We start from the raw sequence: 18,421 nt of genomic DNA, 5'->3' as shown, positions 1-18,421 counted from the left end.
TCAAGTTAAAATATATTTAGAGGAGCAGATAATCTGATTTCCTTTGATTAAAGGATTGGTTATGTGTGTGTAGCAGAGGTGGTGTTTGAAACTAGACTAATACCAAAATGTAACATCTACTTTTCTTTATGTCCTCAGCAAATGGGAAATAAAGCGATGTCAGTGTTGTGGTTCCAGTGGAACACATTTAGCCTGTTCCTCACTGCGATCATGGGAAGAAAATTGGGAGTGTTTGGAATGTAGAGGTATTATCTACAATTCAGGTAATACTTTGTAATTTTGAATAAAGGTGTTTATTTACATTTTTACGTGTATTTCTATTAACATTGGAATTTAAATCTGTAGGAGAGTTCCAAAAAGCCAAAAAACATGCATTACCCAACTCTAATGTGGGAATTACTGATTGTTTATTGGAAGAGTCATCACCTAAATTACCCAGACAGTCACCTGGAGCCCAGAGTAAAGATCTACTAAGGTGTGTATTTTGAATTGGAGAAAAACGTAAAAATCGATTTGGAAAAAATTATGACAGGAAATGCTGTATACACTTAGAATATTAACTGATCATACAGTAGTCTAAAAGAGTGTTTTTCAAACTGCAGGACCCAACATTTGATTGTGAAATTATTGCAACCAGCATTTAAAAAAAATATGAAATGGGATAGAATAGAATACAAAATATCAGATTGTATTGAGTGTAGGAAGAATGTATGTGAAATCTGACTTATTTTATTGTGTACATAGTCATGATTTAAAATTTGTTATTAAAGATAATTTTCAAGACAGTTTGAAAAACACTGATCTGAAAATGTGCTCAAAATGTTATTTGATTGTAGAGTAAGACAGGAATTTAAAATATCAGGCATACCATATCACTTTGTTCTAAGAATAGAATCCTAGCTAATATAGAGATGGTTTATTTTTTGATGTTGTAATCATTGTTTGCCTAATGTATTTATTGTCACTCTCAGTTCTTCCCATATTTGTAAGTATCATCACATTAGTTATTAACTATCTCCATAAGATAGAAAAATAAATAACTTTCAAAATCATAAACATTTAAACAAGACTGGAGTTCTATCTTTATAACGTGTCAGGTATTTGTTCTATTGTACTTAGGATTTTTATATTTATGTAGCTTTACAAAAGCATTGTTAGAGAGCCTTGCTTTACCCAATAGGGCAAAGGTAGAAAAGTAGAATTAGTAGCTAGGCATGTTAAAGCACTTTCTTGTCCAAAATAATTTCAAGTTTAAAAACTTAGAAAATGGAAAAGAGAAATTTTGTGAAAATATTTGATAACTGGATTTGCAGACAGGTGGATATCAAGTACTCTTCAAAAAGTAAAGAATTGCTGTTTTAATGTACTACTTGTATGTGTTAACTAAAAAATCTGTTATAAATATTGTTATAATACTTTTAGTGTCAAAAAGATGTGTGCATTATTTTTAAATAATTTTAATAGTTAGAGTTCCAAAGATGTTACAGCAGGGAAACATGACTCCTTGCTCCTGCGTATGCAGTCAAATTCTACGAGAGTAGCATCAGCATTTCCACTTATCCAGGCAGTAGCAAGGAATCAACCTCCTATAAGAAGTTGTATTTTCTGAAGAATTATCTTATCTCCAAAGAACTTTATTTTTTATTGAACTTAGATTAATGAAGAGGGGATTATATGAATAAAGAAAAAGCATAAGCCTGGCTTTCTCTGAGGCATTATAATGTCTTGAAATGTGGCAAATCATACTTGGTATAGAAAGATGATCCACGAGCATTGCTCAAAATGAGATTATGTTGAGTACATTAATTCCAATTACAGATGGAGAAACTGAGGTAGGGAGTGAATGGTTTTTTTTTTTAGCTAGTCCATACAATCAGCTGGAGTGTTGAAACATAGATTGCTGGGCCTTATGCCCAGAGATTATGATTCTGTAGATGTGGTGTGGGGCTTAATAATTTGCATTTTTAACAAGTTCCCAGGTGATGCTGCTGCTGCTGGTCTGGGACCACACTTTGAGACTTTCTGGTCTAGACTAAAAGGTACTATTTAAGGGATTGTGAATTCATTTAAAATATGAGCTCTACTGTTAATTATAACTTTATGATTAAAAATACATCATATAATCTCTCTTACTCCGGATTTCTCATATAGTAAGCAGCGATTACATTTGCTTTTTTAAAAAAGGATATAGTGAGTATGATACAAGCTAAAAGTCGTTGGCCAGTAAGGTGAGAGTTTGAGCTTCTGATTCTTAAACCTGAATCCACTGATTGGTCAAATTTGAGATGATCATCTGTCAACATTCTTATAAATGATTCTAATTTGGTAGAATATTGGGGTAAGGAATCAAGAATTTAAAACTCAGATTGTCAAATAAAGGTTTTTGGTTTCAGTAGCAACCATTGTTTTGCTTTTGGGTGGAAGTTGGGGAAGAATATTCTTTTAATCTTTTTTTCTTCTTCTTTTTTATTGGCTACGTAACTGCTGTTTTGCAAAGTACTTTAAAGTACTTACCTCTGTGTTTAAATTCATGTTTTATAGGCAAGGCAGCAAATTTAGAAGAGACATTTCTGCTATACTGATAGAGTTAGGATTCCAAATTAAAAAAAAAACTAAAAGATTGTATATCAACAAAGCCAATATCTGGAATAGTGCCTTAGATGGATTCAGAAATCAAAACTTTAATCCTTCATATGCAATTGAAGTAGCATATGTTAATGAAAATGATAACTTTGGAAGAGAGCATCCTGGATCAAAGCAAGAATTTCTCAGTCTCTTAATGCAACATCTTGAGAACTCATCATTGTTTGAAGGGTCCTTGTCAAAGAACTTATCTCTAAATTCTCAAGGTAATGATTTTATATATTCTCGTATATACTATCGCTTGTATAAAAGAAGAAATAGCTGGTTAGAATTGATACTCAATACCTGTGGTCTAAATATATATAATTCACTTTGTTAATAAACAACTGATAGAATCACAGGAAAAGGGGGCAGGGAGTGATATTTTTAAAACTAAATTTTGTGGTGAAACAATTTTTAAGAATACCTATACTTACTTTCTAGCATTATCTCCCTTAAAGTGATTCCATAATTGTCACTTGTACTTTTTATTCACTTTAATTTCACTTGAAGAAGCTAGCCAAATGGAGGGCATTATTTGAACTCTTTTTTGTTCATATATTTGGTATTTGCTGTTGGCTTTTTTTTTTTTTTAACAACATAGGATTTTTATATTCTGGTCCACATGTCAATGTACTTTTGTTTGTAAGAATTTTTTTACACAATTATGTATATGATACTTTTCTTTCTTTACTATTGGTAAGGATTTAATGTAATTGAACCAGACATCTCAAAACAGTGGGTAATTCTAGCATTCTCTTTTAGGAGCTTTTATACCATAGTAAATTTGAAAGAGAATGAGAAGACATTTCATTCCATTTGAATTTCCTCCTATATTTTCTTCAGAACTTCCTCACCATTGCCTAAAGCTTTATTTTAGTTCACACTGTTTAATTCTTAACTTCTTTAAAGAAAAAAACCTTTCAAGTAATCAGTATTGTCGACTCAAGGCAGCTTTGGTACAGTGGAGAGAGTATATGAATTTAAGTCACAAAATCTGAATTCAAGTTTATACACATCTACGTCAGTAGCTTTACATTCTTCCCCACCTTCCCCCACATAGTTTTCCTGTGCAAACTTCTAATTACTCCCTGGACATCTTCTAAATCTTCTTTTGTCTCTTAGCAATCACCTGAGCTCTCCAGAGTGCCCAGACTAGTAGCTCCGACAGTTTCACAGATTCATGACTTATCACCTCATCCTTTTCCCCTGCCTCTTTCCCAGTTTCCACCTCAAGTCAGTCACCACGTTAATCACTTCCCTCTAGGGACCCACTTTCCCATCAATGTTCCCCACTTACCTCCACACCACTGCCTTGCCCAGATGTTCCTCATGCCATTCCTGGATGTCTCTGCTAACAGCCTCTGCCCTATCTATGCTGCACACATGGACCAGATGAGCCTCCTAAGCAGCAGTTGATCACATATTCCTTTCACTGAAGACTTCCACTTCCCTATCGCAACTAAGGATGCTTAGTATGGACAGCTTTCAGGGCCCCGGCATTTGTCTCTAGATTTACTTTCAATTTTTTTTCTTGTTGAGCTCTTTAGGCCAGACTAGTTTACTCACTCTCCCACAAATATGCCACACATTTTCCCACCTCTGAACTTTTCCACAATAACATTAGGCCCCCATTGGTAACTCTTCTAAATTTTACTATTCCAAAACTAAGCTCCAGGCCATCTCTGTGATGTTATCCCTAAATATATCAGCTGATTTCTCCAATTTTGAGTGTATAAATGTTTGTTGATTTTGCATGATGAGATGTGATGCCTCCTCCAGCAAGCAGGTCACAGGACAGCTTCCCTCAGAGTCATGCATTTCCCCCAAGAGAATGTTGTCTGTCCCTCAGCCTACTATTGTGAGCAACCAAAAGTTATCTTTCTGACCCTCTCATGGTAGTCCCTGCCCTATCCTCCTCACAAGGTTGTTCAAGATGAATGTGAAAATACTTCATACAATGTTGCCAGTTTATGTTATGGATGAGCATTAAACAGGAATAAAGGCAGGAAAATTGAATCAATTGCAGACCCTTGGCCTGGCACAGTCCTAATCCTAGCACTTTGGGAGGCCAGAAGGATCATTTGAGGCCAGGAGTTTGAGACCAGCATGGGCAACGTAGAAAGACCCAGTCTCTACCAAAATTTAAAAAGTTATCTAGGTATACCACTGCACTCCAGCCTGGGCTACAGAGCAAGACCCATTCTCTAAGAAAAATTAAAAATGGTAAATCCTAAAATTTTAACTTTCTTAAATGCTTAAATGTTTTTCTTCAAAACTTTCCTACATTTCATACCTAAAATGACTTTAAAAGTAAATATATGCTTTAAGTAAATAATTACCCTTCTTGCCATCAAAGATGCATGCATTTAAAAAAACACTTCCTTGTCCTTTGCCACCTACTATAGAGGCACCTTTGTCCTCTGGTTGGCTTTTTGATTTGTTTCTTTTTTGGTTTTTTACTTTTTAGGGTAGTGGTGGCGAAGTAAAAAGGTCCTTTTGTTGGCTGTTGCATAAGCCACCCCTCCTCAACACGAGCATGATTAGCTGGAATCACTTTGTTATTTCTAGACAAAATTAGCCGTGTTATTAACACGTCCCTGATTTAAAGCAAATACTACTGTCCTTAGCTGGGAAACGTATATACATACAAGAGATTGTGGCCAGTACCATCATGGAAGTCGCCAGGAGACCTGAGTTTCCTCGTGGCCACTGACTTCCTGTGAGACTGTTCCCCTCAAGCACTAGGACTACAGTTTCCTTATGAAACAGGCAATCCTTAGGGAATTTTTCAGTTCTAGAAACTTATGTCTCGTTCTGAAAAGACATACTGGCTGCAAAAATGCTTTGTCACCTTTTTCTAAAAATACTTATGAGGGAGAAAAATCAGAATGGATTCAATCAATTACACTAAATCTCTTGGCTCTAAGGGAGCAAATAACCCAGGAGGGTGAATGAGTTAAAAAAATTTTTTTGCAAGCCAGAACAAATCCATAAAAGGATCAGTCTTCCAATAATTCCGACAGGAAGGCAGTGCAGGATTCTTGTGCTCATTATACAAATGAGAAAACTGAGGTTCAGAAAGTTTAAATGGCTTGCCTTTTAGTAATTGGCCAGTAATCTCAGTAATTTTAGTAATCTCGGTAATAAATAGTCCCATCATCACTGCCCTAACTTCACCTCACCTCCCGGTGCTGCACTGGAGTCCCCCTCAGAGGTGGCTGTCCCCCATCAGTCCAGCTCCAGAAGGCTGGGTGGGTAAGGTTGCTCCTACATTCTTAATTACTTATGCTCTCTGGATCTCAGTTTCTTCATCTATAAAATGTGACTACCAATATGTAGCCTATAAGGTTATTGTTGAAGATATTTTAAGTTCAGATATTGTTAATGTTACTTATTGACAAATCACTTTCAACAATTAATAGAAAAAATGGAGGAAAAATTTATATGATTGTCTTTTTTGGCACATCAAAATTGCTAAAACTTTTTAAATGATAATTTAAAAAATAAGTAAAGCTGTAAGAATATGGTAAAATAGCTTATACTGTTGGGAGTAAATTTGTGCCTTTGGGGAAGGTGATTTAGCAATATAGATCAAGAACCTTAAAAATGTTTATATCCTTTGACCCACTAATTATGCAGGAATCTGTCCTAATTAAATAATCAGATATATATAAATGAGAATATATAAACAGATGTTGATAGTAACATTATCTCATATAATTGAAAATGTCACTTAGCCAGTGTAGCTAGTTGTAGGGGGATGGTTCGCATTATAGTGTATCTCTAAGTTAGTATTGATGAATTCATTAACTGTAGATTTGAGTAATATTTTGAATAGTATAAGAAAAAGTTTACAAGATAGCAAATGGAAAAAAGCAGAAGTCAAGTTATTTATATGCATATTTATATACGCATACTGATACAAATACAATCATGCATCCCTTAACGGCTTGGATATGTTCTGGAAAATGAGTCATGAGGAAATTTCATCTTGTGCAAAGATGTACTTACACAAACCCAGATGGTATACCCTACTACATGCCTAGGCTGTATGGTATAGCCTGTTTCTCCTAGGCTACAAATCTGTTACCATATTACTACACTGAATACTATAGGCAATTGTAACACAATAGGAAGTATTTGTGTACCTAAACATAAAAAAAGTAATGCATTGCACTATGATACTATGATGGCTGTGACATCACTAGGCTAGGTGATAGGAATTTTTCAGCTTCATTATAATCTTAGGGACCACCTTTGTATATGCAGTCTGGTCCTTTATTGGCCAAAATATCATTATATAATACGTGTCTGCATACCAAGGTGCTTACAATAGTTATTGTGGTGATAGGATTTATAGGTGTTTTGTTGTAAGATTTTCTGTATTAAATTTTTCTATAATAGGTTATTACTTTATATTCAGAAAAAATATTTTTATATATTTTAGGTGAGGTCTATATTTTCTACTTGATAGTAGCTACTTAGAATTGTTTATATTTAATGCTAGATTTTTTTATTTAATTTTTTACATATGTATTCAGTAAAAATGATGGTTATCTTATAATAATAAAAGAAGTGTATTCGATGTATTTTCATCTGTATTTTCAGCCTTGAAAGAGAATCTTTACTATGAAGCTGGCAAAATGCTTGCCATTTCTTTGGTTCATGGTGGTCCTTCACCTGGTTTCTTTTCTAAAACGTTGTTTAACTGCCTTGTTTATGGACCAGAAAATACCGAACCAATTTTAGACGATGTTTCAGACTTTGATGTGGCACAAATTATAATCAGGGTAAGAAATGTACCTATTTATTGAAATGTAGACTACATTATAGGTATATTTTAATATAAATGATCTGCAATAGAATAATAATACTCTCTGTGGAGTAAAGGTTGTCAACATACAATATTTCTGTTTATAAGTAGAGTTCAGAACCAGTTAAGAAATAGACATAAAAGTCAGAGAATAACATGCCAAGTTTAATGTTGGTAAAACCAGTTGGATAATGTAACTTAGATTTGCGATCAAAATGGCTTGCTAATACTCCTCAGAACTAGATGGATTTATCTACCTTGCCAGAGGCAATATGAGACAGGTTCCTTATTGGATGTTAGAAAGTAGATAAAAGTGCACTTTCTTGCAATCAGGTAGATGTGAAGAGTGGAAGGATTTGTTTGGATCATCAGTAAGAATATTAATCTTTCCTCCTATAGGGAGATATGAGTGATCAGTGGAAAGTCCAGGCTGAATTTCTTCCATGTCGAAACAAGTAGGGGGGACTCAATGCTCCCACCTAAAAATAGTTACCATTTATTGAGCACTTATAACTGACCCTGTACTACACATGTCACATGTACATTTATTATAATGCTTTAGGAGATAAGTATTGCCTGTATGTTACTGATTCAGAAACTAATTGAGGCAATGGAAGCCATTTAACTTTTCCTCCTTAACCTACTTTCTGCTTAAGCATATACTATCTATTATCTCAATAGGTAGTATGGTTTAATGATTAAAAGCATAGGCTCAGAAGTCAGACTTTACTGAAATATGCTATGTGACTAGGCATGTTAATCTTATTAGGCCTCAGTTTATAAACCACAAAGTAAGTATTATTGAGGTGTGAGTTGTTATAATAATTCTGTTTATTTGCCACAAGACTGTTCATTCTAAAATCATATTTTAAATTAACCCAACTCTTTATTTTCCCTTTTGTCTTCTTTGCCAAAAAAGTACTTTAACTCCATTGTCTCCACTTCTAATTTTCTATTTATTTCTTCTTGTAATCTTCTGTTCCCATCATCACTCTCTCTTAGCTAGTTCAGAGCTTATATCCAGGGATCTATATATCCAAAGACATTTTTTTTTTCTAATTTTTCATTTTCTCTGACTTCTGCAATTACTACCTTCTTAGAATTCCTCTCTACATTTTGTTTAATATTGTACTCCCTCCTACTTTGGGCTACTACTTACTGTTTTATGTAAATCTACTTTGACATTTTTCAGTGTTGTCTTAACAATCCTTTTCTGTATTCTTTGGAAAGCCTTTGTCTCCCATAGCCCTTCTTGAATGATTTATAGATATATATTTTTGAGTCCCTAGACTTTTATATGCAGATAAGATCTGAGTCTTGCTCTGGCCAAAGTAGAAGAAGTTTAAAAAAAAAAAAAAAGAAAGAAGAAGAAGAAAAAAAGATCTGGGTCTTGCTAGCACATTGAGAACAATACGTTTAAGACAAAAGTAATTTTTTCCCCGGATTTTTTTTTTGGGGGGGGGCCTGTTTGCATTTTCTTTCCAAGAGGTATCTTGTTTCCAAGCCATCCTTAGAGAAAGAATCATTTTTATTCTTACATTTTCCAGTTGCATGTCAAGTTGGCTATCTCTAAGAGTGGCTTATCTTGAATCTTTCCTTCTTAATTCTAGTGTGCCTGCTATACCAAACTCAAATTTAATCTAGGCTTAGATAATTAGGATGTTATTCTATTAATAATGTTCTTACTGAAGAACATTCTTCCAAAAATATAGTTTTGACCATATTGCTTTCTTCCTTGGGAAACCTCAGTGGCTTCTCATCTCATTGCCTATTAAACAAATTTAAGCTCTTCATTAGAGCATTTAGGACCTCTTACTCTCTTCATGATTTTATCTACTCCAGTCTTTGTACTTCCTATGCACTGTTTGTTCATTCATTTGATCAACAAATACTGTGTACCCCATATGTTTTATCAATGAAGATGGAGTAGTAAACCAAAGGCCCTAACTTCTTAGAATTTACATTTTAGAGGGAACACAGAAGATAAATAAATATACTATCATGTAGTACAATGTATTATAAAGATAAACATAACAGAATAAAAGAAAGGAGATCATTAATGGTTGGAGTTTATATAAGTTAGTGTTTAAGCTACACATCTGTATCAAATAGACCCAAAAAGTGGCTCAAAAAAGGCAGATGTTTATTGCTCTCTAAAATCTGTTGTATAGATTTTAAGGTAGAAGGTGGCAAATTATGGTCTAAGTCTGGCCCCGCTGCCACTTTTTAAAATGGTTTATGGGAACACAGTCATGCCTATTTATGTGTCTGACTGCTTTCACACTACAGTGGCAGAGTTGAATAAATGTGACAGACACCAGATGGTTCAAAAAGCATTAAATACTCTATGTACTATATGGCCCTTTACAGAAATGGAGCCCATTTTAGAAATACAGTTGTGATATACAAAATCATCTAAGGAATTGGGTTCCTTCCTCTCATTGTTGTGTAATCACTTAGGATATTGTCTTCATCTACATGGTTGATTCTTACTCTTAAGGGAGAAAGTGGAAGTAGAGATCAGAGAAATTTGAGACATTGTTTCTATTTACATCCCATTGAACAGATGTTAGTCCCATAGCCACACTTAGCTGCAGGAAGACTGGCAGTGTACTCAGGTCAAACTCATGGTGGAGGGTTTTGAGGGATGAGGCAATGTTTTGGTTTGATACCCAACTATTGTTATTCTGACAAGAGTGTAAGGATAGTATTTTAAACATAGGAGTCGTGAAAAACTTCTGAGATTTCAGCAGAGATTTGAAATGAATGAGGGAATCATATAAATCTCTGTGAGAAGAATGTTTTGGGAAAAAAATAGCAAGTAAAATTTCCATTAATAGATTATTGATTGCCTCCTATTTCTATCTTTATCCCTCTGGACCTTTCTTTAAGAGCTAACCTATATGAAAGTGTCTGGCACATAAATGGTCAAGTATTTCTTTGTTTATGCTATTTACTGAAATATTCTTTTGATAAAATTCTATCCATCTTTTAATTCTCAGCTGTTACTTTTTCTCTTTCACGAAATCTCAGGTCCTCTGTCTTGCCTCTCTAGTGCTATATAACTTTTCTGTCAATTGTTTCCTTTTATATGAATAATTTCCTGTGATAAAATGGTATTATGCTGTAGATTCTTGAAGGCAGAAATATACAATATTTGTTGAACTGTATTATCAAATAATCTAGAAAAATATTTCTTGGTATTCTTTCACTCCACCCTGATGTACTCAGAAATTGAATATAAAATAAAACATGTCAAATGAAATGTAAATGTCACTCATAAGTAAATGAGTAAAGTGGGTATATTTTCTCCTTCATTACAGATAAATACTGCAACAAATATGGCTGACTTAAAGTCAATAATAAATGAATGCTATAACTACCTAGAGTTTATTGGATGTCTCAGACTTACAACAACATTAAGTGATAAATCTATGTTGGTAAAAGACATACTTGTATACCATGTAATTAAGAGAGTCCAAGCACCCTTTGAAAGGTAAGTTGTTTATGTGTGAAAGATTCACTCAAATTACATGTTTAAAGTGCTTAATTGTCTTATAATGTGAGGTATATTTGGTAATAAATATAAATGTTTATCTCAGGAAAAAATTAAAATGCTACTTAAGATTAGTACTTTAAAATAAACCCCTTTAGGATGATTACTGTTCTGAACATTCTGTACAGAATTGCATAAATGTGTGATGCTTTCATAGAAGTAATTATTACATCAATTTATAATTATTTCTCTGAAAAAATTATTTTAAAAACTCTTATCACATGAGCCAACTATTTTATCTCTGTTCATTCATTTAATAACTATTGAACACTTGTCATCTGCTCGATAATGTAAATATTCTTTGACAAGGTAGATGTGATTCTTGTTCTTTAGTTTAGAACACTGGTCTTCAAACTTTTTATGCCAATAGCCTTCAAAAGTAGTTTGACAACTTAAAAGTATTACCTCACACTGTTCCTTTTTTTTTTTTTTTTTTTTTGAGACACTGACTGTTCTCTGTTCCCCAGACCAGACTGCAGTGGCATCCTCATAGCTCACTGCAACCACAAACTCCTGGGCTCAAAGCCATCCTCCTGCCTATATAATCACCACCCAGATCTAATAATTATTAGCCTGTGCCAGTCTTGTTCATCTATACCTTACCCTTGTTGTTGACTCCAATATTATTTTCAAGCAAATACCAGATACCATATCATCTCAAAAATGATCAATTCAATTGTATTAAAAAGATTTTACTGTTCCTAACACACAGATTTAAATATACTTGATGTGTTTAAAACCGTTATAGTTATTATTCTTACTAAAATTTATATTATCTTTTTGGCCAATATAAGCCTCTTTGTGTTTCTTTTGATGAAAGCCTTAATAATCTTTGAGAGCTTTCTTGCTATATAATATGACAAGGTGTTTCAGACTCATACATTCTGGCCAAAGGAAGCTCCCCTGTTTTTTTTTATGGGAAATGGTATCCACAGTCTGGATGTTAGGGGTGCTCATTTTTGGTAGGTCGATCATTGTATCTAGTCCTTTTCAGTGGACTCAAACTAGAAATAGGGTTTTTGCTTTTGTTTTTTGTTTTGTTTTGTTTTCAGTTTTGGTTTGATTTTTTTAAGATAAACTATATCATGAGTCTATATTGACACTTCAAATTCATTACTACATATTTTTACTTTTTCTTTGTCTCATGTTGAGAATTCCAATTCTCAGGGTACTGGAGAATTAGAGTATGAGGTAATTATTCACTTGATTTATTCCAGATTTTATCAACAGCAGTTCCAGATCAACAATATTAACATTATCATTAAGAACATATGATATTACTAAAAACAGATTAAAATTTATTTTTCTTTTTGTTCTAAGGCTGTACTGTCAAATTACTGTACTTATAAGTCACTAGGAATAGTCTCTGTTAATACTACTAAGTGGGCATACTTTTCATTTTTTATTTTTAGTGATTAATTTTTATTAAAATTTGATTTTATTTTAAAACTATGCAAAGTATTTACATAGTTCCAAAATCATATCTATAAGACTATATTGAAAGAACTTAGCTGTATGATAGAAAATATATTCAAGAATGTATAGGTTTCATTCTTACCATGTCCATCTTTCATCCCTTTATGAAGTAACCACTTTGACATCTTTTTGTAGTTTACCCTTCAATTACTTTTCTTTTTAATGGTAACAGATAAATATGTGTGTGTATCTATGTTTTAGTCCATTTTGTGCTGCTATAACAGAATACCTGAGACTGGGTAATTTATAAAGAGAAGAAATTTATTTCTCTCAGTTCTATAATAGATGCTAGGAAGTCCAAGGGCATGCTGCCAACATCTGCCTAGCATCTGGTGAGGGCCTTCTAGTTGTGTCATAACATTGTGGAAGAGCAAGCCACCTCTAAATTTCCAATTTTTCTGCCTGTGTGCTCACTTGCTCTTCCACTCCTGCAATAACTAATCTACTCTCATCCTTCATTAATCCATTCATAAGGGCAGGGCCCCCATGACCTACTCACCTCTTAAAGGCCCAAGTCTCCCAATACCATTATATTGGCCGTTAAAGTTCAACATGAGGTTTAAAGGAGATATTTAAAGCATACCATTCCACCATTGCTCCTCCACCCAAACTAATGTCCTCACATACAAAATATATTTATTTCATATCAGTAGCCCCAAAAGTAGAGTCTCATCTAAATCACATATGGGTGAGATTCTGGGCAAATTCATCCTGAGGCAAATTTCCACTAGCTGTTAGCCTGTGAAATCAAAACAAGTTAGCTACTTCCAAAATACAATGATGAAGACAGGCATCGGATAGACATTCCTGTTCTAAAAGGGAGGAATAGGCACATAGAAAAGGGTAACTGGTTTTAAGCAAGTTCAAAACTCAACAGGGAAAAAACATTAAATCTTCAGCTCTAGAATAATCTCTTTTGACTCCATTTCCCACATCCTGGGCACACTGGGGCAGGGGTTGAGCCCCTAGGGCTTTGCTGGACTCAGTCCCTGCTTCAGCTCTCGGGTTGGAGTCTTAGCATCTCTCAAGCTGGAGTTGCATTTTGGTGGCCCTACAGTTTTGAGATCTCGGGGGCTGTCCTACTCCCATAGTTCCCTAAGCACTACACTAGTGAGGACTCTGTGACAATTCTGCCCTTGTCGCAATTCTGCCCTTAAGCTTCTGCCTGAGCCCCCAGGCTATCTCTGACATCCTTTGAAATCTAGGTGGAAGTAGCCCTGGCCCTATAGTTCTCTTACATTCTGTATGCCTGAAGAATTAGCACCACATGGACACCTCCAAGGCATGAGATGGCCCATGGAGGCCACCCTGGTCTCATCTCCCAAAACCATTCTGTGGTTCTAGAGCTCTGGGCCTGTGATGGAAGGGGCCACCTCAGAGATCCCTGAAATACCTTCAGAGTCTTTCTCCCATTGTGTTGATGTATATTACCCAGCTCCCTTCTGTCCATGGTAATCTCTAGCAAATGGTTAGTTGCTTGGTCCACACCTCCTTAATATTCTCTTCTGAACTCACTTTTTCACTCTTTACATGGCCAGGCTACAAATTTTCTAAATTTTTCCATTCTGTTTCTCTTTTCATTATAAAGCCCATCTTTAAATCATTTCTTTCCTCTTTGGTTAAAAGTAGCCCCCTAACAGCCTGAATGCTGTACTGCTTAGTTATTTATTCTGCCGGATATCCTATCGCTCTTAAATTCTGCCTTCCATAGAGTCCTAGGACACGGACCCAATTCAGCAAGGTGTTTGTTACTATTGGAAATGGCCTTTACTCTAGCTTTGTTCCTCATTTGTTCCTCATTTCTGTCTAAGACTGTATCAGAATGGGTTTACTGTCCATATTTTACCAACATCCAATCATGACCACTTAAGTAATCTCTAGAAAGATTTAGATTCTCCCTTCTCCCTACAGCTTTCCTCTTCTTAGCCCTCACCAGAATCACCCTTAATACTTCATTCATGGCAACACAGGCTTTTTCTAGCCTGTACTTCCAATTTTTTCTAGCCGCTACCCATTATCCTGTTCCAAAGTTGCCTCTACCTTTTCAGGTATTTGCTGTAGCAACAACCCCATTTCTTAGTACCAATTTTCTGTTTCAGTCCATTTTATGCTGCTATAACAAAATACCTGAGATTGAGTAATTTATAAAGAAAAGAAATTTATTTTTCACAGTTATGTAGGCTGAGAAGTCCAAGGGCATGGTGCTGGCTTTTGGGGAAGGCCTTCTTGCTGCATTATAACATGGCTGAAGGGCAAGCAAGCACACAAGACAAAGAGGGGAGAAATCAAGTTGAATTCAACCTTTTTATCAGGAGCTCACTTTGGCAATAATGGCATTCATCCATTCATTAGGGCAGAGCCCTCATAACCTAATTGCTGCTTAAAGGATCAACCTCTCAATATTGTTACATTGGCAATTAAATTTCAACATGAGGTTTTTTTTTGGGGGGAGGGCATTTAAACCACAACAATGCATATTCATTTCTTCTATTAGATAAATAGTAACATGCCAATCACTCCTTTTTTTCTTCTTGTCTTTCACTTCACAATATATTCTGTAGATGACTCCATGGTAGTAAATAGACATATCCCTCATTCATTTTTAGAGCTATACAGAACTCCATTGTTTGGATATATCATTGTTTTTTCCAACCAGTTCCCTATTGATGGACATTTAAGATGTCCCGAGCACTTTTCTAAATTAAAATATAACATAGCATTATAATCTTAAATAGTGACAAAGGATATGATTTTCAATATATCGTCGATATTGCAGTTTAACATTGTTATGTAACTTATAAATATACCCAGATATTCTCTGACCATACGATTCTTTAAGTAGTAAAATATGTTAATGGATAGAATTACCATTTATAATGATGATTAGTACACAAAACAATCCAAATATATTATAAACTTGGACATAGTTAAAATTTTGATTTGAAATGCATCTTTTAATGAGCTAGATGTACACAGTGTCCCCCCCTCCAGTAGTTTGTCTATCTATAGATGGGTTTTTTTCATTGTTAAGAAAGAGAATTTAAAATCATTCATTTCTGTTTTTTGGTTTTCTTAGATATAAGTAGCCTAGAGGTCAGTAAAGGTTTCCCTGTGTAAGTGGTTTTTAAATTAAAACCTTAATGATAAATAGGAATTAGATATATCTAGATGAAGAGGCAAGAGAAAAGAGATTGAAGAGTATCCCTTCTTTTATGTAAAAGGTAAAAACATTATGAAGCAAAATATCTGAGCTTATGAGAGTGCCACAGATGTCAGAAATAATAAGGAAATCAGAAGCCAGTGTGCCCTGTCATGTGAAAAAATCAAAACCCTCAGCTTGCCCTGAACTTGTTTTAAGAGTTCTGTCTGGACCCCAATCTGAAAAAGAAATTAACAAATTAATTGTTCTTACCTTACTTGAATAGTATCAGACAACAGCAAATACACAGCAGCTGTGTAGGGAAATTTCTACAGTCTGAGCCTAATAACTTTTTTTTTATTTTTTTTTTTAAGACTAGTCAAGTACAGTAGTGAGAAGGGGAAAAGAATAGAACAAGGAATTCAGTCTGTAACTGACTAAATAATCAATTGAGATAGCTCACTATCTTTGGACCAGCCACATCTAAACATTTATCTATAATTTTAAAATATACTTACTGTTTAAGAATATCTTCTGAACATTTAGCAAACATTATTCTTAATGGTGAAATGTTGTAGGCATGCCCCTTAAGACTAAGACAAGCCTAGGTTGCACACAGTTAGCCCTTTGCTTTCAACAATATGCTGGAGGTCCTAGCAGAACAAGACTAAATGAATTAGTGAACGTTATTAAGGATTGGAAGAACTAAAAAAGTCACTTGTAGTCTATATAATTGTCTATATAATGCAATGCAAGAAATTATTCTGTAAAGAGTTTAGCGAGGTTACTGGATACAAGAAGTAAGAATAGGATTCTAGCAGGGAGTTTTGCAAGTGAAGAGGAATGGTAACAAAATTAGTAAACAGGAATAAACACCAATTGTACAAAAAAATTAATGTCTAATTGGGGGGATATAATAGAAGAAACTAAAATAATTTTTAAGTAGTATAAAAAAATTAGAATGATAAGTGTTCTAAGGTCTTTATATTCTTCAGGAAGAAGATAAGTACATTGGTGCACTTCACATTTTAGAAATGCCTATTAAAATTTTGAGGAGAGGGAACTATTAAAAATAAGAACTTAAAACAAGGTGAATTGAGATTTTACAAAATCAATTAATACAAAAACTGACAAGAAGGTGTAAAAAAAATTTTTTAAAGGCAGTATAGTTGCCCAAAATAAAGTGATGGAAATAGTTTCCTAATACATTAACAGTTATAATAAGTGAAAATTACTCTCAAAGCTAGTTATAGAAAAATAAATATGCAATATGATACTTTTATAGAGAGTTCCGAAACAAGTAAAGTAATATTAGCTATTAGGGGTATATATATATATAGAGAGAGAGAGAGACTCAAATGAAATGCAGACTGCAATATAAAGTTCTGTACAGTTGATAAATATTTTCAAATAATATTTTCTTTGGAGAGGAAGAAAAGGAAAAATAATGATTAGGTAGGATTTAGCCAAGTGAATAGAAAATTTTTCTTTAAAAAATATAAGCAAACATGACAAAAAGTTATCTTTTAAAATTGATAGTTTGTGTTTTCTCTGTTATTTTCTGGCCTTTTATGTAAGTTTGGAATATTTCATAATTAAAGGTAAATTTTATAAAGGCAGACTTTAATGTGGTTGAAATTTGCTTCAAAGGTAAGCAGAAGGTGAAAGTTGAAAGATGAAAAGAAGGCCGGGCGCGGTGGCTCACGCCTGTAATCCTAGCTCTCTGGGAGGCCGAGGCGGGCGGATTGCTCGAGGTCAGGAGTTCGAAACCAGCCTGAGCAAGAGCGAGACCCCGTCTCTACTATAAATAGAAAGAAATTAATTGGCCAACTAATATATACAAAAAATTAGCCGGGCATGGTGGCACATGCCTGTAGTCCCAGCTACTTGGGAGGCTGAGGCAGGAGGATCCCTTGAGCCCAGTAGTTTGAGGTTGCTGTGAGCTAGGCTGACGCCACGGCACTCACTCTAGCCTGGGCAACAAAGCGAGACTCTGTCTCAAAAAAAAATAAATAAATAAAAAAAAAATAAAAAAAAAAAAAAGAAAGATGAAAAGAAAGCCAAGGCTGTATTGGGAAGGGCCTTAGAAACCATGGTAAGGAATATGGACTTTGTTTCACAGACAGGATGGGTATTAGTTTCTTGTGGCTACCATAAAAATTATCACAAACTGACTGGCTTGACACAATAGAAATTTATTCTCTCACAGTTCTGGAGATCAGAAGTCCAAAATCAATCTTGGCAGTGCTTCGCTCTTTCTGGGAATTGATTCTTTTTGCCTCTTCCAGCTTCTAGTGGCTCCAGCTGTTACTTTACTTGTGGTTGCATACCTTCAGTGTCTGATTCTGTATCACATGGCCTTTCCCTCTGTATGTGTCTCTGTGTGTGTGTCTCTCATAAAGACCCTTTTCATTCCATAAAGTGCCAATCCAAACAATCTAGGTAGGATGGTCTCATCTGAAGATCCTTTAACATGATTATATCTGCAAATGCCCTTTTTCTGAATAAGGTAATGTTCACAGGTTCTAGGGAATAGGATTTGGACATAAATTTATTTTTGAGGGCCACCATTCAACTTAGCTCAGGGTGAATGAGACAGTATTGAGGTTTATTTCTGGCACAGCATGGAAAATGAACTTGGAGATTTGCACACCCAGGATACAGTTCCATTGTGGGTGGTTTATAATAGAGTGGTAGCAGTGGTATGTGGAGAAGTGAGCAAATAAAAGGAATTTCAGAAAAGGAAATTAGTAGGACTTGGTAGTTAGGAATGGAAGAGGGAGGGGTTAAGGATGACTTTCATTATACAAAT

At 34.6% G+C, this 18,421-nt stretch overlaps 1 protein-coding gene across 4 annotated transcripts in view; it reads left to right on the top strand.

Moving 5' to 3' along the window:
* Positions 1 to 18,421, top strand: part of G2E3 (G2/M-phase specific E3 ubiquitin protein ligase) — a 61,347-nt gene that overhangs the window by 34,343 nt on the left and 8,583 nt on the right. For all 4 annotated transcript variants that reach the window (XM_012773474.3, XM_012773475.3, XM_012773472.3 and 1 more), the window contains 5 exons: positions 139 to 263; positions 346 to 475; positions 2,542 to 2,849; positions 7,234 to 7,415; positions 10,762 to 10,934. In XM_012773474.3, the coding sequence (XP_012628928.2) occupies positions 139 to 263; positions 346 to 475; positions 2,542 to 2,849; positions 7,234 to 7,415; positions 10,762 to 10,934 (918 nt within the window). The remainder of the gene's footprint in view (positions 1 to 138; positions 264 to 345; positions 476 to 2,541; positions 2,850 to 7,233; positions 7,416 to 10,761; positions 10,935 to 18,421) is intronic.

Source organism: Microcebus murinus, chromosome 6, assembly GCF_040939455.1.
Source record: "Microcebus murinus isolate Inina chromosome 6, M.murinus_Inina_mat1.0, whole genome shotgun sequence".
Classification (NCBI taxonomy): domain Eukaryota; kingdom Metazoa; phylum Chordata; class Mammalia; order Primates; family Cheirogaleidae; genus Microcebus; species Microcebus murinus.
The sequence above is the reverse complement of the archived record's forward strand: the minus strand, read 5'-3'. Positions and strand labels throughout refer to the sequence as shown.